Source organism: Nomascus leucogenys, unplaced genomic scaffold, assembly GCF_006542625.1.
Source record: "Nomascus leucogenys isolate Asia unplaced genomic scaffold, Asia_NLE_v1 Super-Scaffold_285, whole genome shotgun sequence".
NCBI classification, from domain to species: Eukaryota; Metazoa; Chordata; class Mammalia; order Primates; family Hylobatidae; genus Nomascus; species Nomascus leucogenys.
Genome location: NW_022095770.1, coordinates 3,858,065 through 3,880,949, shown reverse-complemented (window position 1 = coordinate 3,880,949; position 22,885 = coordinate 3,858,065). Strand labels below are relative to the sequence as shown.

At 46.3% G+C, this 22,885-nt stretch overlaps 2 protein-coding genes across 6 annotated transcripts in view; both read right to left on the bottom strand.

Annotated features, from left to right (window-relative positions):
* FBXL20 (F-box and leucine rich repeat protein 20) overlaps positions 1-7,216 on the bottom strand; it is a 130,386-nt gene extending 123,170 nt beyond the window's left edge. The window contains exon 1 of one of the 2 annotated variants that reach the window (XM_030808088.1): positions 6,842-7,216. In XM_030808088.1, coding sequence (XP_030663948.1) covers positions 6,842-6,889 — 48 coding nt within the window. In that variant the 5' untranslated portion in view covers positions 6,890-7,216. Of the gene's footprint in view, positions 1-6,046; positions 6,328-6,841 lie in introns of those variants that run through there. The other variant, XM_030808089.1, reaches the window with a different exon arrangement.
* Positions 7,217-8,871: 1,655 nt separating this feature from the next.
* Positions 8,872-22,885, bottom strand: part of MED1 (mediator complex subunit 1) — a 50,234-nt gene continuing 36,220 nt past the window's right edge. For 2 of the 4 annotated variants that reach the window (XM_030808086.1, XM_030808087.1), the window contains 2 exons: positions 20,166-20,478; positions 8,872-15,302 (listed from right to left, as the gene is read on the bottom strand). In XM_030808086.1, the coding sequence (XP_030663946.1) occupies positions 12,053-15,302; positions 20,166-20,478 (3,563 nt within the window). In that variant the 3' untranslated portion in view covers positions 8,872-12,052. The remainder of the gene's footprint in view (positions 15,303-20,165; positions 20,479-22,885) is intronic. The other 2 variants (XR_004028976.1, XM_003278306.4) reach the window with 2 other exon arrangements.

The following is a 22,885-nucleotide window of genomic DNA, read 5'->3' as shown; positions in this document are numbered from 1 at the left end:
ACACTAACAGTTAAAGACCTAAAACATAAGAAGACTTTAAAAGTGTGACCACTTCTAGGCTGGGTGCAGTGGCTCACACCTGTAATCCCAGCACTTTGAGAGGCCAAGCTGGGCAGATCACTTGAGGTCAGAAGTAGACAAGCCTGGCCAACATGGCAAAACCCCGTCTCTACTAAAAACACAAAAATTAGCCAGGCATGGTGGCACACCCCTGTAATCCCAGCTACTCGGGAGGATGAGGCAGGAGAATCGCTTGAACCTGGGAGGTGGAGACTTCAGTGAGCCAAGATCATGCCACTGCACTCCAACCTGGGCAACAGAGCGAGACTCTGTCTCAAAAATAAATAAATAAAAGGTAAAAGGACCCATGATTAAGCAATAAAGAAACATCAATAACACTATTCAAAAAGGACAGGTGGTCTGAATGGATCCAAAAAGCCCAGGCCTTTGATATGTATTTTCTATAAGTTAGATAATTGCTTTCAAACCAGTTGCTAGAGTGTTAAAAACAAAATTCCTTAGTTTTACCAGTACTCAATCCCATTGCAAGAGTTTTCAAAAGAAACAAATTACTGTCACCCACTGGAAAAATATATGCCATTTTCACATGCACCAATTTGGAAATATGGTTATTTTCTATGCATAATGTTATTTAAATTAGACGATAAAAGTTTTAATGGATAAAAAGGTCTTTATTTCAGCCTTAACGGTGTATTCTGAGACTGAGCCTACAAACTTAAATATTATAGTGGCTGTTTCAGAAGAAATGGCCAGGGAAATATGATCCTCTGCTTTTATTCAAAAATCACAGATGCATAGGATTCTAGAAAAAAGGTACCTTAGTGACTGATTCTAACTCCCTTGCTTTACAGAAGAGGGAAATCACCAAGCTAGAAAAGTAAAAAGAATGACCAGGCCAGGTGTCCTGGCTCACATCTGTAATCCCAGCACTTTGGGAGGCTGAGACAGGTGGATCACCTGAGGTCAGTAGTTCAAGACCAGCCTGGCCAATACGGCAAAACCCCATCTCTACTAAAAATACAAAAATTAGCTGAGCATGGTGGCAGGTGCCTGTAATCCCAGCTACTCGGGAGGCTGAGGCAGGAGAATTGCTTGAACCCTGGAGGCGGAGGTTGCAGTGAGCTAAGATAGCACCACTGCACTCCGACCTGGGCAACAAAAGCAAAACTCCGTCTCAAAAAAAAAAAAAAAAAAAAAAAGAAATGACCAAAGTTACAGTTAGTTGCTAGCAAAAAATTAAGATTAATATCCAGGTCTTGCCGGGCGTGGTGGCTCACGCCTGTAATCCCAAGCACTTTGGGAGGCTGAGGCAGGCGGATCATGAGGTCAGGAGATCGAGACCATCCTGGCTAACACGGTGAAACCCCGTCTCTGCTAAAAATACAAAAAAAATTAGCCGGGCATGGCAGCAAGCACCTGTAGTCCCAGCTACTCAGGAGGCTGCGGCAGGAGAATGGTGTGAACCTGGGAGGCAGAGCTTGCAGTGAGCTGAGATCACACCACTGCACTCCAGCCTGGGCGACAGAGCAAGACTCCAGCTCAAAAAAAAAAAAAAAAAAAAAAAAATTCCAGGTCTCTTCACTCGCAATGTAGTATGCCCTTTTTGCCACACCGCATTTTAAGATTTTTGTTATTTTGTTTTTTGTTTGTTTGAGACAGAGTCTTACTCTGTCACCCAGGCTGGAGTGCAGTGGCGTGATCTCCACTCACTGCAACCTCTGCTTCCCAGGTTCAAGCGATTCTCGTACCTCAGCCTCTGGAGTAGCTGGGACTACAGGTGCACGCCACCACGTCCAGGTAATTTTTGTATTTTTAGTAGAGACAGGGTTTCACCATGTTGGCCAGGCTGGTCTCGAACTTCCGAGCTCAGGTGATCCACCCGCTTTGGCCTCCCAAAGTGCTGTGATTACAGGCGTGAGCCACCATGCCCAGCCAGATTTTTGTTACTTTGGATAAAATGAAGCAAGTAGGCAAACAAATATTACATACAGGTTGCATGTAATATTACAGATTTATAAGAAAGGCAGTGAGGTATAATGAAAAACAATAATGAACATGGATTCAAAATACCCAAATTGGAGCATATCACTTTCTAATTTATGGGTTCTTATCTCCAGGCACTGTTTAAACTGTAAAATGGTATCTGAATGTCAGTTAATGTTACCACTATGATTGTTTTTTAATGTTAGGCTTTTTAATAAACCCATTAAGACAGAATTTTTCTCCAACAGTACTACATCCTCATAAAGAAGCTACTAAGAGCATGACAAAGTGGAAAGGCTTAACTGAAAGAAATCCAAGCTTAGACTCAAGGGCTAGTCTAGATATTTAAACACTAATCTCACTAAGTGTTAAGATAATGTCAGTTATGGCACTTAAAATGAAGGCGGCCAGGTGTGGTAATCACACCTGTAATTCCAACACTTTGGGAGGCCGGTGAAAGGATCTTGGAAAAGCTCTTTTCCACAAATTTTATAGACTTTTTGCTAGTTATGCTAAAAACAAAGCAGGATGACAGTGGAGTCAAAAAAAAAATGCAGATTGGAATCCTGGCTCCCCCACTTACTAGCTGTGCAATTTGAACACCTTACTTAACCTCTCAGGCCTCCACTTTCCTCAAGTGTAAAACAGAATCGTAAAACTAGAGGTAACTAGACAGGTGCGGTGGCTCACGCCTGTAATCCCAGCACTTTGGGAGCCTGAGCAGGGTGGATCACGAGGTCAGGAGTTCGAGACCAGCCTGGCCAACACGGTGAAACCCCATCTCTACTAAAAATACAAAAATTAGCCGGGCATGGTGGCAGGCGCCTGTAATCCCAGCTACTTGGGAGGCTGAGGCAGTAGAATCGCTTAAACCTGGGAGGTGGAGGTTGCAGTGAGCCGAGATCGCACCATTGCACTCCAGCCTGGGGACAAGGGAGAGACTTCATCTCAAAGAAAAAAAGAAAAAGAAAAAAGCAACAAAACAACAACAACAAAAAACTAGAGGCAACTGAGGTAAAACATCTGGCTCAGTGTCTGGCACGCAGGAAGTATTCAATAACCATCATTAAATTTGAAAGAAAATTACTAAAATTTGCTGCAAAGTTTACTATAAATAACATAATAAAAATATCTGAATGGTAAGTTTTAATTAACACAATTCAGCACATACTATGTTAACCTACAAGGGTTATTACTGTATACATTTAAGGCCAAGGTGACACAGCAAGGAAAACATGAATTTTCACATCCCTCGATCTCTTAAATAGAGACTCTATTCAGTAGTCATCTACTTTGGCTATTCTACAGGATGCTACACATCTGGCTAACAGGTATTCTCCCTTGCTGTTTTTTTTTTTTAGAGACAGAGTCTCTCACTCTGTCGCCCCGCCCAGGCTGGAGTAAAATGGCACAATCTCGGCTCACTACAACCTCCGCCTCCCGGGTTCAAGCGATTCTCCTGCCTCAGCCTCCTGAGTAGCTGGGATTACAGGTGCCCACTACCCGGCTAATTTTTGTATTTTTGTATTTTTAGTAGAGACCGGGTTTCACCAGGTTGGTCAGGCTGGTCTTGAACTCCTGACCTCGTGACCCACCCACCTCGGCCTCCCAAAGTGCTGGGATTACAGGCATGAGCCACCTCACCCGGCCCCTTGGTTTAACTTAAACATTTTTTTTTTTCTATAGCTCTAACCCAGAGTGGGAGATTTAAGGTGTGTGGCCTCCAGTTACAACATATAAAAGCATACCTATAAAAGGATTTCAATGAATCAACTATCTAAAAATCACAGAGCTTCAGTTATCTTCTCCAAGAAAAATAAATCTTATATAGCCACAATTTGAAATTAGCTATTATGTGATATAAAGATTTCATGCATCCACAAAAATTCTCAATGAGAGATCTGCTATCTGCTTACAGTTGTAAAATTATCAGTTCTTTAAGAAGCAGACTGTAATCTTGAGGATTTAAAATATCATTTGATGTAAATGTTTAGATCTGCTTTATTTACGTATCTTTTATTGATTTAAAGTAAATATTTAAAATATTTTCAGCAAATAAGCAATAAATTTATTTACTACTTCCTAAGAAACCAATTACTAATTGTCTCAGTCCCTGTAAATTAGGTCAATAAAGAGGTAAATGGTTTCAAGAAATACTCAATGAACTTCATTAACACATATCATCTCTAGCCATTCTCATCTGTATTCTGGCATGGAACACTTCACATCATACTAAGTGAATAGCTTTTAGTTTATAAACAAACACTTATTTAATCATGAAACCGTCCAAGAAGGATTTCCCCCACCCTTATTCTTTTTTTTACCTTCTCAGATCATGTTTAGAAAGCTTTAGTTGCCAGCAACATCAGCTACAAGTTAGAAAGAAACCTCTTAATAAAGCAACAAATTTTCTTAGTATTTTATTATAGCATGCCACCCCTACAGAGATTGTAAATTAAAATATAAGAATTATAAAAATACAAAATAGCAATGAAAATTTTAAAGCACATACAAGAGAATACTTTCCAACAATTAATCTAAAATGAATAGCAAACTGATAAAGAGCTAATTCCACAGGCAAAAGACTGTCCCCCACCCAAATCTTCAGTATCTGGAACTGCCTTTCAAGATTCCTGTTAACTGCTGAATGTCTATTCAGTAATTTTAGTGACATTCTGGGTTTTTACAGTACTACTGAATACGAAACCATCATAAATTAACTTTATTGGGGCTCTGTATATTAGAGCCATTCAATGTCCTATTAAACACCAAATAATATATTCCATAATATTTTCTTCTAGTGATCAAGTTAAACACTAAAACTCTAACAAGGCCAATTCTTTGATTTTCTCCACTCTTCAAGTGCAACAGTAACACTGAAGCTCTGAACTTAAACTGCACCCCAAACACTTTCTATCTTGATCTTCGTGGATCAATTCAAATTATTTCCCAGTTCGCATAATAAGAAATCCAAGAGTAGATTAAACTGACAACCCTTAAAAGTTTTCACTCCCTGAACCTAGTTGTCGAGTTTCTTAAACTTTTATCTCGCTGTCTTACAATTTCATCTCTCAAACGGAGATGAAGAAAAGCACCGAGTGAGATTGTCCACTGAGCTGTGAGTGATCCCAGGTCAGCCTGGTTCTCTGCCAGAAAAGACCAGGTGACATTTACTCTTCCTGTAGAAGTTTCTTTCTCTTGACCCTCAAGGAACCTTCCAGTATATTGTTATACTACTGTAATTCATCAGTAGTTACAATACTTCACTTCCCAAAGGAATCTCTTCCCTACAAGATGACTACTCTCTAAAGACGCTTTCAAGACCGTCCACTCCTCAATTCCAGGACAGTAAACCTCCCTCGCTAGAGGAGAAAAAGTTCCTGAAAGACAGACCGGAATGGACTTGCTGAACTTTCGTCCCAATCTCAAAGCATGTAGATATCCAAGGGTTCCCAAGAAACAATGAGCTACAGAAGTACAGACTAAACGGGAAAGAAGAGGAAGTATCAGAACAATACCCAAACCAAACACAGTACCGAAAACCCGTGGGAGCCTCTATCATCCCAGACTACCGTCCCCACTTCCCTAGTTTCACCAAGGTCTCAAACTCGGAGATATGGCACCCATCCCCTAATTTCTTCCCTCAACGGACAACAAACGCATCATGAAAGTAGCAGCGAGAAAAGCAGCAGGCTCTGGTGGACCAGAGCCGTGATGGCTGGGTGGAAGGAGGCAAGCCAAGGGTTGTATAAAGAATGGAAAGCTGAGCGATCCTGGGGGAGAGTGGAATTAGGGCGCCCGAGCTAATCCCCCGCCGGGGCCCGCTGGTGGGAAGAGACGGGGAGGGAACCGGCGAGGGGACTGGGGGCACCGGGCTGCGCTGGGCTTTTGGGTCGCAAGAAAGCGGAGCGGAGTCTGGCAGCCCCGCCAGTGGGTGGGTGACGGCGCCCGCCAGGGAGGAGGCTCCGTGCGAAGCGGACGTTTTGGGATGAGAGCGCGCGACCCCCCCTCCTCACGCCGCCCGAGCCCCCCAAGCTCACACCTCAAACCTGCTCTTGGTCACTCCGTTCACGTCCCTCCTCATGGGGCCGGCGGGTGCGGCCCGGGTCGGGCGCTGCGGCGAGCGGAGTGCACAGACCGGGGGCCCAGGACAGGCCCGGGAGTTCCGGGAAAGGACTGGGCGCCGGAGGGGCGACGCCGGGACCGTGAGACGGGAACAAGAGACCTCTCGGCTCCGGCTAGGCCTCCACCACCTCCTGCGGCCGCAACGACTGCTCGTCGCTAGCTCGGCTCTCTCCTCAGCCTCAACTTCAACCCAAAACAAAAACACTCCCCACCTGCCAGCAACGCCGCTGCTCATTGGACAGAGCCGCCCGGGCCTCGGAGCGCCCGGGAGGGGGAGAAGCGGGAGGGGGAGGAGCGCGGCGGCGGCGGCGGCGGCGCGAGACCACCCCTCCCCCACACGGGGCCAGCCCTGACGGCGCTCCCGGGAGCAGCCGGAGCGCGGCACGATCCCCTGAGCCTCCGAGGCAGACGAGCCCATCGGGAGAAGGCAAGGCAGGGAAATGCCTGTGCGTGTGGGAAAGGGGGTCTGTGGGGCGGGTGCGAGTGCGCGCGGACCGGCGACGGAGAGTACAGCAGGACCGCACTCTGCGCGGGGGCCCTTCTTCTGCCCCGTGTCCCCCTCTCCTCCCTCCGCGGGCAAACAGGTACGCACTCGCCTGCACAGAACCTCAGCCTCTGCCCTGGCCCCTCGCTCCTGGTCACTTGTTCCCCAGGAGCCTGTAAGGCACCCACATCCTTCCCGGCCACCCAGCTCCCTTCCCCTGTCACTCACTGTCGCCTTGAACCCAAAGTGCAGCAGGCGGTCCCTGCTCGGAGCCATTTTCCTCCTCTTCTGGATGTGTCTAGATTGGGGCAGTGCGGCTGCCGCCGCCGCCTCCGCGGTTGCCGCCGCCGCCGCCTCCCCCGCCCCAGTGTATTACATTACGGGGTGCTGCAGGGAGGCCTGGGGGGCCGGTGCCGGACGCTTGTCTCCCTGTGCATGGCTCGGGAGGGCGAGGGTGGTTGCGCTGAGCAACAGGCCAAGTGCCCGCCCTGGTCTGGGGATGGCTGCGTAACTGCACCTGAGGCCGGGGGTCGGGGTGCAGGGCTGGAGACGGGCAACCCTTCCTTTGGCCGGGGGAGGGGCGCACGTCCGTGGGGGTGGGGCGGGCGAGACCGAAGGGCCTTTGGTTTTCCCTGCTCGGCCGCCGCCGGCGCCCAATGGGCTGCAGCGCCTGCCTGTCCGCCAATCAGGGCGCTGTTTGGTGAGAGCCTCGGCCTGACGTCACCTTGGCGGGAGAAACAAGCGTGTGTGAGCGAGTAGGCGGGGGCGTTTTCCCGATGGAAACACTTCATCAGACTCCCGGGCTCCTTGTATAGAAGCTGATCTGTGTCATCATATTATATTATGTTTTAACAACTCTGGCCTTCAAGGTCTCATTATTTATGACCGAATTTCCACGAAGGAATAACACAGGATTTTGTAGTTTTGTTGCCCCTTCTATGAGCAACAAACTACAAAATCATGTCCTAAGCATGAGCTATTAGAAACTGTATAATAAATTCCAGCAGTCCTGGCAGGAGCAGCAGCACTGCTAATTGTATGCTTCCAAAGCAGTTATGAGTTGGTCTTCCTCACACCCCTTTTAATTAGTGGTTTTAGCGACTGACTTGTTATGCATCTAAGAAATTAACAAGAGCAACAAGTGCTGCAGATCTTTAAGAACAGGTATATTTTAGCTGGAGGGCATATTACCCAACTCTTAAAGCACTGTACAACCTTTTTCTTTTTGAGACAGAGGCTCAACTCTGTCGCTTAGGCTGGAGTGCAGTGGCACCATCTCGGCTCACTGCAACCTCCGCCTCCCGGGTTCAAGCCTCCCAAGTAGCTGGGATTACAGGTGCGCCGCACCGCACCTGGCTAAGTAGAGAGGAGGCTTCGCCATGTTGGCCAGGCTGGTCAGGAACACCTGACTACAAGTGATCCTCCCAGAGTGTTGGGATCTTTTTTTCTTTTGTAGAGACGGGGTCTCCCTATGTTGCCCACACTAGTCTGCAATTCCTGGGCCCAAGTGATCCTCCAGCCTCCTCCCAAAGTGCTGAGATTACAGGCCTCATGTGAGCCACCACGACCGGCGCCCCCCCCCCCCCCGCTTTTTTTTAATCCTAGAGGGGGCTTCATAACTCATTCTCAGGCCCACAAACCCAGGTCTGTCTTCTCCTCCTGTCCCAGGTACTTTTAATGTTTTTGCTTGACTTCAGCCAGTGGAATAAAAAACCCTTTTCATTCTGTCTCATCTAAGAGCTGTTTTCTCCCAGCAAAAACTGATGCATTTGGTGAGTAACAATGGCAAAGGGATGGCCGGGCGTGGTGGCTCACGCCTGTAATCCCAGCACTTTGGGAGGCCAAAGCGGGCGAATCACAAGGTCAGGAGATCGAGACCATCCTGGCCAACATGGTGAAACCCCGTCTCTGCTAAAAATACAAAAATTAGCTGGGCGTGGTGGTGGGCGCCTGTAATCCCCAGTACTCGGGAGGCTGAGGCAGAATGGCTTGAACCCGGGAAGCGGAGGTTGTAGTGAGCCAAGATTGCCCCACTGCACTCCAGCCTGGGCGACAAAGTGAGACTCCATCTCAGAAAAAAAAAAAAAAAAAAAACGGCAAAATGTAGAAAAACTAATAGAATGAAGACAAGTTTCACAGGTCCGTCAGTTACCAGTGGACCCATTTCAAGTAGTACTCAGGGAAGACATTTACTTTTGACTGTTTTGAACAAATGAAAAAAGTATTCAAAGGCTGAAATTTTATTACACACAGGCAAATTACTTTTTATCAAAGAAGTTTATTTGCATGTAAATAAACAGGTTATTTTGTAATGTTTCGGGAAAAAAATCCCACAACAGATTTCATCTACTTTCAAAAAAATGAAAAACCCCAAAGTATTTACAGAACGGCCATATGCACAGAAAACCAAATTTGAAAGATTTTTTTAAAAAAAAGACCCTCCCCAGCTGCTCCTGATGTACATTTTTAAACTCAAAATTTAAAGCTCAGTTCTTATAGCTGAGCATGTTTCCCACTCTAGCTTCTGAGATGTTAAGTACTTCCTGCCCCTCCAAAACTAACTCAAGGATAGAAATGTATGGGGGGCAGGGGGGGAGGGGAGAAGGAAAAAAAAATGAGATTGCCCAAGGATTGTGAATGTTTCCTATACTGACATCTTTAAGTGACTCAACTGTGGATACTGTATGACTCACTGGCTCCCTGAAAGGGCTTCTGAGAATTCATGATATTGCTGCACTTAATTTTCCGATCTAGGCCTGAAGAAGGAAAATCTTCAAGAGTCACCAACCTCAAGCCTGGTTTTGGCAATTATATCCTGCGTTGTTTGTCCCCACCACCCCACCCCCCACCCGCTAAAATACTTCTGTTTTAAGACACATTGATATTGAACCTGAAATCTTTATGTACATCAGAGCAGGTTATGACCAAGAACCCCTAATGTTAAGTCAAAAGACAGAAGAGGAATCAGGTCAAACTGAGAATACATAAGACACCAGCAGCAGAAGATAGGTAGAAGTTGACTTCATGTCCTTGCCTTCTTTTGAAACAGAAGAATGAGTACACCTAGACAGGAGGGAGGTGTCCCAGGCTTGGTTTATTCTGCCTCTTCTCCTCCACCCTGTGGAGAAATGCAGTGCTCCCTGGTTCTCAGGCAGGGTGAAGCAGTTTAGCCCCGGCTCCCTGTTAAGCAAGTTCAGATGCTGGGTCAGTGTGGGGGTGAGCCCATCGACAATTCAGGGGCATATCCTTCATCCAGATCCTAACTCGGGATTCTTTGATCTGGGATGAAGACAGAAAGAGAGAAAAGCTTCCCAGTTTACTCATTTTGGTATTTGTTGGCCCTGCTTGGGGGAGCTGAGCCCCTGATACTATTCAGTACATTCCCCCTAAGATTCTCCCCACTCAGAACAAATTTTAAAAACCACATAATTTTTTTTTTTTTTTCCTGCAGAAACCAACGGGATAGGATTCAAAACTAGGTGACAAACTCATGAGAAATCCAACCTGGCTGAATGTCTGAGAGGCTGCTACTGTATCAACATCACAAGATAAAGCACTCTGGTATCACCTGCCCATATCCTCCTTAGCGTCACCCAAGACATTTGACTCTGATGTGGTTAACTGATAACTTTTCTTGCTCCACTTTACAATGTTTTGTTTCCTACATCTTATTACCTTGGGACACAAAAGTGGCAGAGTTGTTGAGAGCTGATGACCATAAAAAGGAGAACACTAGAGGAAATGAGACAGGAAAGAAAGCCAAAGCTGATTTTCCAACTCTATGCTGACTCCAACCTGCAGAAAAAGCTGAATACAGAAATCTTCTTCCATATATGATGAAGTCACTCCACTTATGACATAACACACAAAGGAATCACCTGGCTTTTTTTTTTTTTAACCCAGAAGAGTTGTGCTGGGGACCATGCCCCATCCCGCTGATACAGATCCTGAATGGAATAATCAGGAATGGCACAGTGCAGGTGTCAATATCAAAGTAAGGCCGCAGAATTTTTGAGAGGACCCTCCAAATACTGAGAACTTCTGTTGCACTCAAAACAGTCTCCTGGATTTCTATATTTTTATGTGAAGGGCTCTTATTGATGTCCCCCAGAATCCAGACTCAGACCTATTTCTCCAAAAAGGTCCAACTGGGTTGCTACATAGTAGCAAGGGTTTATCTTCATGCTCACCTAGCATTCCAGGCCCCCATTACTTCAAGTGAGCTTGAAATTGTTTTAAGTGAACTATGGCTGCGGATTTTTTACTGTTTTATCTCAGGGAGCATACAGTGGAGTGATTAAAGTTTAGACTCCCTTCTCCTTGTGATGAAGAGAAACAATGAGTCCAGCTCTTAGGAATGGCATCAGTTCTCCTGCAAACAAAATGCTGGGATGTAGACTTTTGGCACATTGTGGAAGCAGGAGAACTATTAATTCTGTAATGGTTTTCATGCCACCGGGTCAGGAAGGCTGTCCTACACTAAACCTTACTGCATCTGAAACATGTTTACATCCCAACAAGCCACCTTAGCTTTTTTTTTTTTTTTGAAAGGAAAATGAGATTACAAGTCAATACCTCCACAGAGAGGTAACTCCTAATATTCCTATGATCTCTGAACCCTATTTAAACCCTCCTAAAATAAAAATATCATTTTGGTTTTTCTATTATGTTTAACTCTAAAGGCAGGCTCTGACTAATTTGCTTGGGCTTGATGCTACAGTATTAGCACCAGCTATAAGCTCCCTACTAGCATATAAGCCTTGCTCTTCAGCCTCCCATCATTTTGAACCCTAAACCTCATAGATTTAGAACGAAACACTGTATAAAAACAAACAGATAAAGGGTTAAAATATTACAAATAAATAGCTAAAACAATCTTCCCTCCCCCAGTCACTCCTAAGAAACAGACACCAAACATTACTTGTGTCCAAAATGACCAAAGTCCTTCATTTGCCCATGACTCAAATGGACAACTACCCCAAACAAAGTTGAACAACCTTCATGCAAATGCATCAAGGAATGTATTGCTTTTTCATTTTCTGCCCAGCCCTTCATATACATGCACTAAAATGAGTTTAAAACATGGCCTAAAAATGGAAAAAGGGAGAAGAAAATATATATGAATATTTCCCACAAAACTGTTTCCCTCCCTTCCCTCTCCCTACACCCCTCCCACCCCCCTCCCTTTCTTAAGCAAGTATTTTAACTTTCTTTCTGGCACAGGAACAAAGAAGACTTCTTGGTAACCAGAATCAAACCCTGTGGTTTCTTTAATAGGGTCTGGATATGCCTAATTCACCCAGCTCGATGTCAAAGCCATGCCATTTAGGATTCTTAACCAAATCAGACCTGACTGACTCACTCCTTATGGTGGTTTGCCTATAAACTTATCAATAGTTTTTTTTCCTCTGGCCCTGTTTCTTTTAGGAAATAAGGTTCCTAATTCCCAATCAGGGCCACATCCATAAGATCATCATCTTCTTCCCCAATCATAAAGTCTGGGCTGAGCCTTGAGGGTCTGTCTGCAGATAAGATTGTGTTACTTGTCATAGACAAGGACTGGTCTGAAGAGATGGGTGATTTGGACCAACTCTCTGGCTTGATGCTATGAGATTTTTTCTTGTCTCGGTCTTTGTCCCGGTCTCGGTCCCTATCTTTGTCTTTTACTTTCTTCTTTTCCTTTTTGTGCTTCTTATGTTTCTCTGTGCTGTATTCTGGAAGTGGTCGGATACCATCATCTGAGCTGGGACTATTCTGGTAAGATTTCTCTGCTATGGAGGAGCCTGACTCACTTTCACTGTCCAGATTCTGGGGGGTATATGCTGGTGACTTACTATGGCTGGGAGAGCCACGCTCATGCTTTGGAGTGGAACCACTGATGAGTGGAGAGCCATAGTTTTTAGAAGAAGCCATCTGAGGCCTAAGCCCTTCTCCACTACTTTCCCCAGGTTTCTGCAAAGTCACTTTGGCTTTAATGCTAGGGGAGCCTCCATCATGCTTACTGATGATAATTTTTGCCACACCTGTGCTCCCCACATTTTTTGACTCTGAGGTCTTCTTAGAAGAATCCACTGAACTCCCGGAGGTGGAAACCTTTGATTTGTCTTTATCACTTTTCTCACGCTTGCCCTGAAACTCTCCTCCTGACATGTTATGTTTGGAGGACATAGGATGGCTGGAAGAATTTGTGCTCACCCCCATCTGGCCGTCCAGTGGGTCTTCACCCCCAGGGCCACTGGTGACAACCCCATGCTTCAGTTTATCTATGACAGCTGTCAAGGACGGCTTCTTGTTTCTGCTGGGAGATTTTCCTTTAGAACTCCCATGCTGGTTCTGAGAGGATGACATGGAAGAGCCACTTGAGGAAAAGGAGGAGGAAGATGCCGTACAGGAATTTGATGATGGGGGAGTTTTCTGGGACAACGAGCCTGAGGATCCTAACCCTGAAGATGACTTCATGCCAGAGCTTGAACTAGTTCCAGACATATGAGAACCACCAGAACCTGAACTGATAGGGGACTTGGCTTTAGAGGATGGAGGAGTTCCAGGAACAGGCTTCATTGGAGAGGCAAGCTTGTCAGAGCCTCCAGGTGGCCTTGAATGAGAAGGGGATATGTTTGGTTTACTTAAAGAAGGATTCATAAGTGATGATGGCTTTCCTTGAGGTTTCATCTTGGTGCTGCTAGAGCCACCGCTCAGTCCATGCTTGGTTATGGGAGAGGAGCCTGGCTTCCCCCCAGACTGGGATGAATTTTTGGACTGGCTAGATCCAGAAGACCCCTGGCTAGAATACATACTGCTACTTAACTTGGAACTTGATGAGCCTTCCGATTTACTGCTTTTCATCTTCCCTGAGGTGGAAGCAGAAGATGAGGAAGAGGAGGAAGAATGGCTATGGTGGCTTTTGCTGCCTGAGGAAGACACAGAACCACTGCTGGTATACTGACTGTGAGAGGAGGGCTTGCCCACCATCACTGTTCCCTTAGGAATCTGAATAGTGATTTTGGGAATGGGTGGTGTGGCAACACCTGGGGGAGTCTGAGATCTTCCTGAACTGCCTGGAGATTTAGATCCACCTGTACTGGTAGGTGGGGTAAAAGGTCGGTTAGAAGAACTATGAGATGGAGACTTTCCCTCAGTGTCTGCCTTCTTCCGCTTTGGAGGCTTATCTTTGCTTTTCCCATCATTAGAAGGGGTCCGACTGCGCTTCCCTGGTTTGCTGTCTAATCCTGGCCCCGAGAGAGTACTATTACTGGTGCCATTGCCTTCCTTTACCCTCTTTTGAGTCTTTTCTTTCCCTAAGTCCCCAGTGGTCAGTAAAGGACCCTGACTACCACTGTGATGCTCCATAAGATCTGCAGGAGCTAAAGCTTTGCCGGCTACTGATATAATACTGAAATCAACTGTGTCGGCTTGGTTATTGCCCTTAAACTTGGTCTCCCCATTATCACCTCCAAGCATTGGCACCCCCAAAGTATTTAGTGCCTGAGATGCAAATCCTTTGAAATCATCATTATCCCCACTTTGGCTGCTTTCATCAAAATATTCTTCTCCAAAACCACTTTGGCTCTGGCTGTTCAATAAATCAGGATTGAAGTCTACTCCATCATGAAAAAAATGATTGGTAGGAGAGTCACTACTGGGGCTTCCAGCAGCATCTGCAATAAGATCAGCTGGATCAGTGTATGGATTTTCATTATTGTTAGTTTGAAAGACATCAGAGTCAAAGAGGGTACTCTGAGAATGCCCAGAGCTTGAAGAATCTCGAAGAGGGGTGCCAATGGCTGGGCAATCATCACTAGTGCTGGGAAGTTTAGAAGCTTCTTCTGCAATGTCTGAAAGGATGTCAGTTACATCTGGGCCAATGCTGTCTGAACTGGATAGTCGGACCATCCTTTGAATACTGGGTTGGGGATGAGGTACTGGTTGTGGGTAAGTTGTTGGGGGAGTGCTACACTGGCTTGGAGCTGGAGTGATGTGTGGCGTATCCAGCGTGTCAGCTGTCATGTTGACATCAAAGATAGGGTTCTGTGAGTCAACATCCATTGAAAATAGCTCCCTCTGAAAGTCATCTTCAGTCTGGTGCTTTGGTTTCTCAGGTGGTAATCTTGATGACTTCTTTTTCTTGGTTTTGTTGCTCCCCGAGCATATTTCCATGCGGGGTGAGCCAGAAGAGGAGTTCTGCCTTTCTAAAGGGCTGCTTCCATAAAGGGTTGAGAAATCCTGGGCAGGATTATCTTTAAGAAGGTTCATGAGCATCGGGTGGTTCTTGGTGTTGCCGGCCATCGAAGAGACAGGTGGCGGCGTGTGATGAGGAGGGGTCGGACTCGAGCCAATGGTAGACCCCCCGTTCCCTGTGATTTGCAACAAACTGGTAAGAATTGGGTTCTGAGACACCTTGCTGAAGTCCTCCCCATGGCCCACCGACTCATGCCGATCTTTGATGCTCATGCTCATATTAAACAAGGTGGTAATGGGACCCCCCGGAAAGGTGTTGGTTGGTGTAGTGGTACCACTCATTGGGTTGTTGCCTGTGGTCATGCCATACCCTGGGCTGCTAGCCGGGGGCAGGTTCTTTTTCACCATGTCTTCAACTGTCTCTGCAATGAGGGACAGTGCTGGGGTGTCAGCTTGAATGGTTTCAGCTTTCCTCCGAATAGCCCTCATCGTCACAGGGATGGACATACATCTGCAAAATAAAGAAGAAAACAAAGTTAACATTGCAATAGCTGCTGAATGAGACCTCAGATTAAGATAAAACATCAGAGTTTTGCAGTAAGCAGTTTTCAGGTAGGGCAAATAATCTGTAAGACAAAAATAGTTCTATCAAATACCAGAGCTTTGGGTAAATACATTCTAAAAATCTAACCCAACATAAAATTGTCAACCTCTTATGAATCACACAACAAAAGCAAACTATAAATAAGAGTCCAAATAATTGAATTTCAAACTTAACTAAAAGAAAATTGGTAATAATGGAACTCAGTAAGAAAATGCCTCCTTAGGGGCCGGGCGCAGTGGCTCACGCCTGTAATCCCAGCACTTTGGGAGGCCGAGGCAGATGGAACATGAGGTCAGAAGATCGACACCATCCTGGCCAACATGGTGAAACCCTGTCTACTAAAAATACAAAAATTAGCTGGGCGTGGTGGCGCGTGCCTGTAATCCCAGCTACTCGGGAGGCTGAGGCAGGAGAATTGCTTGAACCAGGGAGACGGAGATTGCATTGAGCTGAGATCGCACCACTGCACTACAGCCTAGGTGACAGAGCGAGACTCCATCTCAAAAAAAAAAAAAAAAAAATGCCTCCTTAGGTCGGGCGCGGTGGCTCACTCCTGTAATCCCAGCACTTTGGAAGGCCAAGGCAGGTGGATCACTTTGGGTCAGGAGTTTGAGACCAGCCTGGCCAGTGGGGTGAAACCCTGTCTCTACTAAAAATACAAAAAATTCGCCAGCCGTGGCAGTGCACAGCTGTAATCCCAGCTACTCAGGAAGGGGAGACAGGAGAATCACTTGAACCCAGGAGGCAGAGATCGCAGTGAGCCAAGATCGTCCCATTGCACTCCAGCCTTGGTAACAGGGCAAGACTTCATTTCAAAGGAAAAAAGAAAATGTCATCCTTGGAGGGCTTCATATGGTAATTACAGGGATACATAATTTATTTTAGTTAAGAAGCCATTAGAAAAATCTCCGGCGGTCGGAGTGGCTCACGCCTGTAATCCCAGCACTTTGGGAGGCCGAGGCGGGCGGATCACAAGGTCAGGAGTTTGAGACCAGCCTGGCCAACATAGTGAAACCCCATCTCTACTAAAAAACAAAAAAAATTACAAAAAATTAGCTGGGCATGGTGGCAGGCACCTGTAATCCCAACTACTTGGGAGGCTGAGGCAGAATTGCTTGAACCTGGGAAGCAGAGGTTGCAGTGAGCTGAGATCCTGCCATGGCACTCCAGCCCAGGTGACAGTACGAGACTCTATCTCAAAAAAAAAAAAGAAAAATCTCTTGACCCATCAAGTACTAAACTTTAATGACTTAGATCATCCCAAACCTACACTATTATAAAAAGTGCTATTTCTATTATAAATCTTGTTTATTTTAAAGCAAAGCACTTTTTATTTTCCAGATAAATTTATATTCATAAACCTCAGTTTGCAAATGTTTTGCTCTAGAACATATGTCAGCAAATTTTTTTTTCTTTCTTTTTTTTTTTTTTTTTTTTTTTGAGACGGAGTTTTGCTCTTGTTGCCCAGGCCTGGAGTGCAATGGCACAATCGCGGCCCACCGCAACCTCCGCCTCCCAGGTTGAAGTGATTCTCCTGCCTCAGCCTCTCCAGTAGCTGGGATTATAGTCATGCGCCATGACGCCCAGCTAATTCTGTATTTTTAGTAGAGACAGGGTTTCTCCATGTCAATCAGGCTGGTCTCGAACTCCTGACCTCAGGCGATCCGCCCACCTCCCAAAGTGCTGGGATTATAGGCGTGAGCCACCACACCCAGCCAGCAAATTTTCTTTTTTTTTTTCTTTGAGACAGACTCTCGCTCTGTTATCCAGGTGGAGTGCAGTGGCCCGATCTTGGCTTATCGCAACTTCCGCCTCCAGGTTCAAGCAATTCTCTGCCTCAGCCTCCCAAGTAGCTGGGATTACAGGAGCCTGCCACCACGCCCAGCTAATTTTTGTATTTTTAGTAGAGATGGGGTTTCACCATCTTGGCCAGGCTGGTCTTGAACTCCTGACCTTGTGATTTACCCGCCTCAGCCTCCCAAAGTGCTAGGATTACAGGGGTGACCCCCGCACCCGGCGCAAATTTTTCTTATAAGGCCATATAGTAGTATGTCAGGCTTTGTAGGTCATGTTTCCTGTTCACCTACTCTGCAATATTACCTAGAAATCTGCCACAGACATGTAAATGAACAGCAGTGTTCCAATAAAATTTATTTACAAAAATAGGCTGCCAGACCCAGCTGCAGAAAAATCTCAAAAAATTACATATTAATGGTTCTGGGATGCATACTGGCTTAACTATCATGTAACAATTAAGTTGGCTAGCCGGGCGCGGTGGCTCACGCTTGTAATCCCAGCACTTTGGGAGGCCGAGGCGGGCGGATCACGAGCTCAGGAGATCGAGACCACGATGAAACCCCATCTCTACTAAAAAAAAAATACAAAAAATTAGCCGGGCGTGGTGGCGGGCACCTGTAGTCCCAGCTACTCGGAGAGGCTGAGGCAGGAGAATGGCATGAACCCGGCAGGCAGAGCTTGCAGTGAGCCGAGATTGCACCACTGCACTCCAGCCTGGGCGACAGAGCTAGACTCCGTCTCAAAAAAAAAAAAAATTAAGTTGGCTTTTTGTTTGTTTTGAGATGGCATCTTGCTCTGTCTACGAGGCTGGAGTGGAGTGGCACAATCTCAGCTCACTGCAGCCTCCGCCTCCCAGGTTCAAGCAATTCTCCTGCCTCAGCCTCCTGAGTAGCTGGGATTATAGGCACCTGCCACCACACCTGGCTAATTTTTATTTTTTTTATTTAGTTATTTAGTTTGTTTGTTTTGAGACAGAATCTCACTCCATCACCCAGGCTAAAGAACAGTGGTGCAATCTCGGCTCACCACAACCTCCGATTCCTGGGTTCAAGTGATTCTCCTGCCTCAGCGTCTCAAGTAGCTAGAATAACAGACGGATAGCACCATGCCTGGTTAATTTTTGTATTTTTATAGAGATGACATCTCAACATGTTGGCCAGGCTGGTCTCGAACTCCTGACCTCAAGTAATCTGCCTGCCTTGACCTCCCAAAGTGCTGGATTACAGGCGAGCACTGCCACGCTCAGCCCAACATTTAAGTTGTGAAATCTGCTCAGGCAGACACAGTGGCTCACGCCTGCAGTCCCAGCTACTCAGGAGGTCTAGGTGGAAGGATCACCTGAACCTCGGAGGTCAACACTTCAGTGAGCCGTCATCATGCCACTGCACTCCAGCCTGGGTAATAGAGTGAGACTCTTGTCTCAAAATAAAAAAATAAAAAGATAAAAATGTAACATCTATGAAGAATTGGCATACAGGATAGGTAAGAAAAATATCTGTATTTTATTATGGCTTTCTCCTACCTTAAAGTACCATAATTCCAGGCCTGAAGTTACCTACTTTACTTCCCATTACTCTCATAGTAATATTATTTAAAAAAAAAAAAAAAAAAAAAAAAAAGGCCGGGCACCGTGGCTCACGCCTGTAATCCCAGCACTTTGGGAAGCCGAGGTGGACAGATCACAAGGTCAGGAGATCAAGACCATCCTGGCTAACAGGGTGAAACCCCATCTCTATTAAAAAAACGAAAAAATTAGCCGGGCGTGGTGGTGGGCGCCTGTAGTCCCAGCTACTGGGGAGGCTGAGGCAGGAGAATGGCGTCAACCTGGGAGGCAGAGCTTGCAGTGAGTGGAGATCCCGCCACTGCACTCCAGCCTGGGCGACAGAACGAGACTCCGTCTCAAAAAACAAAACAAAACAAAACAAAGCTGGCTGGGTGCAGTGGCTCACGCCTGTAATCCCAGAACTTTGGGAGGCCCAGGCAGGCGGATCACCTGAGGTCAGGAGTTTGAGACCAGCCTGGACAACATGGTGAAACCCCGTCTCTACCAAAATACAAAACTTAGTCAGGTGTGGTAGCACATGCCTGTAATCCTAGCTACTCGGGAGGGTGAGGCAGGAGAATTGCTTGAACCTGGGAGTCAGAGGTTGCAGTGAGCCAAGATTGCACCACTGTACAATCTGGGCATCAGAGCAAGACTCCATGTCAAAAAAAAAAAAACAAAGCTTAGATTACTTTGAATCCGAAAGCAGAGAAGGGTGAAATCAAAGCAATAACTAAATTGCTCCTTTATTTGAAATTCATGCTAATTCTGAAAACAACATTTTTTTTTTTTTGAGACAGAGTCTCGCTCTGTCGCCCAGGCTGGAGTACAGTGGCGTAATCTTGGCTCACTGCAAGCTCCACCTCCTGGGATCATGCCATTCTCCTGCCTCAGCCTCCCTAGTAGCTGGGACTACAGGCACCCGCCACCATGCCGGGCTAATTTTTTGTATTTTTAGTAGAGATAGGGTTTCACTGTGTTAGCCAGGATGGTCTCAATCTCCTGACCTCGTGATCCACCCGCCTTTGCCTCCCAAAGTGCTGGGATTACAGGCATGAGCCACCATGCCCGGCCTTTTTTCAAAAAAAAAAAAAAAAAGGAGTCTCACTTTGTCGTCAGGCTGGAGTGCAGTGGCGTGATCTTGGCTCACTGCAACCTCCACCTCCCAGGTTCAAGTTATTCCTCTGCGTCAGCCTCCCGAGTAGCTGGGACTACACGTGCCCACCATCACACCCGACTAATTTTTGTATTTTTAGTAGAGATGGGGTTTCACCATGTTAGCCAGAATGGTCTCGATCTTCTGACCTCGTGATCTGCCCACCTCGGCCTCCCAAAGTGTGGGGATTACAGGCGTGAGCCACCGCGCCCTACTCAACAACATTCTTTATACATCTCTAAATGGGACTCAGATGAAAAAGGGCCAAGGCTACCTTTGAACAACTTTGGCAATGAAGTCATCTGTGCAGATCAGTGCATCCGACAGCCCTTTGTAGAGTTTACAGCTCACATGTGTTGAGTCCTGCACATCCATTACCACTGAAAGACAATATTCATAGGAAATTGTTTTAGATTTAGCTTCTGACTTTCCAAAAAAGCCATAGGGACCAAACCGCTCCATGAGAGGTGTTAGCCACCCACACAACTCACCACACACCAGGGAGTCATTCACAGGGTGCTGAAAAGATACGCTGAAACGAGACTCTGAGAGAGGACACACTTCAAATTGGAGGAGCCCAGGAGAATCTAAAAGGCAAAGAGAAAGATCATAAAACAACCAAATATAAGACTTCACACAGGCTGGGCACGGTGGCTCACGCCTGTAATCCCAGCACTTTGGGAGGCCAAGGCAGGTGGATTACCTGAGGTCAGGAGTTCAAGACCAGCCTGGCCAACATGGCGAAACCCCAACTCTACTAAAAAGAAAAAAAAAGAGGCCGGATGCAGTGGCTCAGGCCTGTAATCCCAGAACTTTGAGAGGCTGAGGTGGGCTCATCACCTGAGGTCAGGAGTTCGAGATGAGCCTGACCAACATGGACAAACCCCATCTCTACTAAAAATACAAAATACAAAATTAGCTGGGTGTGGTGGCACACGCCTGTAATCCCAGCTACTCAGGAGGCTGAGGGAGGAGAATCGCTTGAACCTAGGAGGCGGAGGTTGTAGTGAGCTGAGATCATGCCACTGCACTCCAGCCTGGGCAACAGAGTGACACTCCGTCTCCAAAAAAAAAAAAAAAAAACAAAAATTAGCCAGGTGTGGTGGCGCACGCCTGTAATCCTAGCTACTCCGAAGGCTGAGACAGGAGAATCGTTTGAACCTGGGAGGCGAGGGTTGCAGTGAGCCAAGATGATGTCACTGAACCCCAGCCTGGGAAACAGAGCAACACTCTGTCTCGGAAAAAAAAAAAAACACTTCACACAAATAACATTCCTTAAATGTACAGACTGAAATTCTCTCTCCCTCCTTGGAAACTAAATCTCACACTTTTTTCACATACAAAACCTACTATGTCATCCACAGATGATAGAAGGAATCAGATTCCGAGGAACCTGCCAGTTTGTTATAAATTTCTCCAGAACAAAAGTAGGTAGACTTTTTTTTTTTTTTTTTTTTTTTTTTTTTGAGATGGAGTCTCGCTCTGTTGCCCAGGCTGGAGTGCAGTGGCGCAATCTCAGCTCACTGCAAGCTCCGCCTCCCGGGTTCACGCCATTCTCCTGCCTCAGCCTCCCGAGTAGCTGGGACTACAGGCGCCCGCCACCACGCCCGGCTAATTTTTTTTGTATTTTTAGTAGAGACGGGGTTTCACCATGTTGGCCAGGATGGTCTCAATCTTCTGACCTTGTGATCCGCCCGCCTTGGCCTCCCAAAGTGCTGGGATTACAGGTGTGAGCCACTGCGCCCGGCCAAAAGTAGCTAGACTTTCAATTTTCCAAGATGAAGAAACTTACTCCCTAAAATGTAAAAGTGAATTCTGAAAATAAAAGTGGCCGAGTGTCTCATTCTACTTGATAAGCAGATATCTAGAACCACGGCCATAAACTCTACTTTCTATCAAGTGTTTGCAGCTCTTAAATGTGCAGCCCATAGTTTGGCAAGCAGAGATATAGAGGCTATAATCTAAAATAATGTATTTATTCCACATATATCTAGCCATCATCATATGTTCTTATGCCAGATGTGCTAGCAGCCTAGACACAAGGATCATATACTTTCTTTGTAAAAAGCATGCCTCTCTGTAGGATTAGCTCCATAACAACCTTATGAAAACTCATTTTTAAATGCCCTAAAGCTATCTGGAGACTTCTTAAGGCTTTTAAACACACGAAACAGAAGTGCCACAACTTTGAACGTATATGCTCTACGTTATTACTCCAACTACTAAAAATTTCTCATTTCTAAAGCAATTCTTATTTCCACGAGAAGAATCTCCTGGCCCAGCACAGTGGCTCACGCCTGTAATCCCAACACTTTGGGAGGCTGAGGTGGGAGGATCGCCTGAGGCCAGGAGTTCAAGACTATCCTACACAACATGGCAAGACCCCCATCTCTACAAAAAAAAATGTTGCTGTATAAATATGCACACTGAAATAGAAAGTATAATATAAATTTCTTTAAAATTTGACTAGATGTAGTGGTAAATGCCTATAGTCCAGTGACTTGAGGAGCCTGAGGGAAAAGTATCACTTGAGCCCAGGAGTTTGAGGCCAAAGTGAACTATGACTGTACCACTGCTTTCCAGTCTCAGTAACAGAGCGACACCCTGTATCAAGAAAAAAAAAGGCCGGCCGGGCGCGGTGGCTCACGCTTGTAATCCCAGCACTTTGGGAGGCAGAGGCGGGCGGATCACGAGGTCAGGAGATCGAGACCACGGTGAAACCCCGTCTCTACTGAAAAATACAAAAGATTAGCCGGGCGTGGCGGCAGGCGCCTGTAGTCTCAGCTACTCGGAGAGGCTGAGGCAGCAGAATGGCGTGAACTCGGGAGGCGGAGCTTGCAGTGAGCCAAGATTGCGCCACCGCACTCCAGCCTGGGTGACAGAGCAAGACTCCGTCTGGAGGCCGGGCGCGGTGGCTCACGCTTGTAATCCCAGCACTTTGGGAGGCTGAGGCGGGCAGATCACAAGGTCAGGAGATCGAGAGCATCCTGGCTA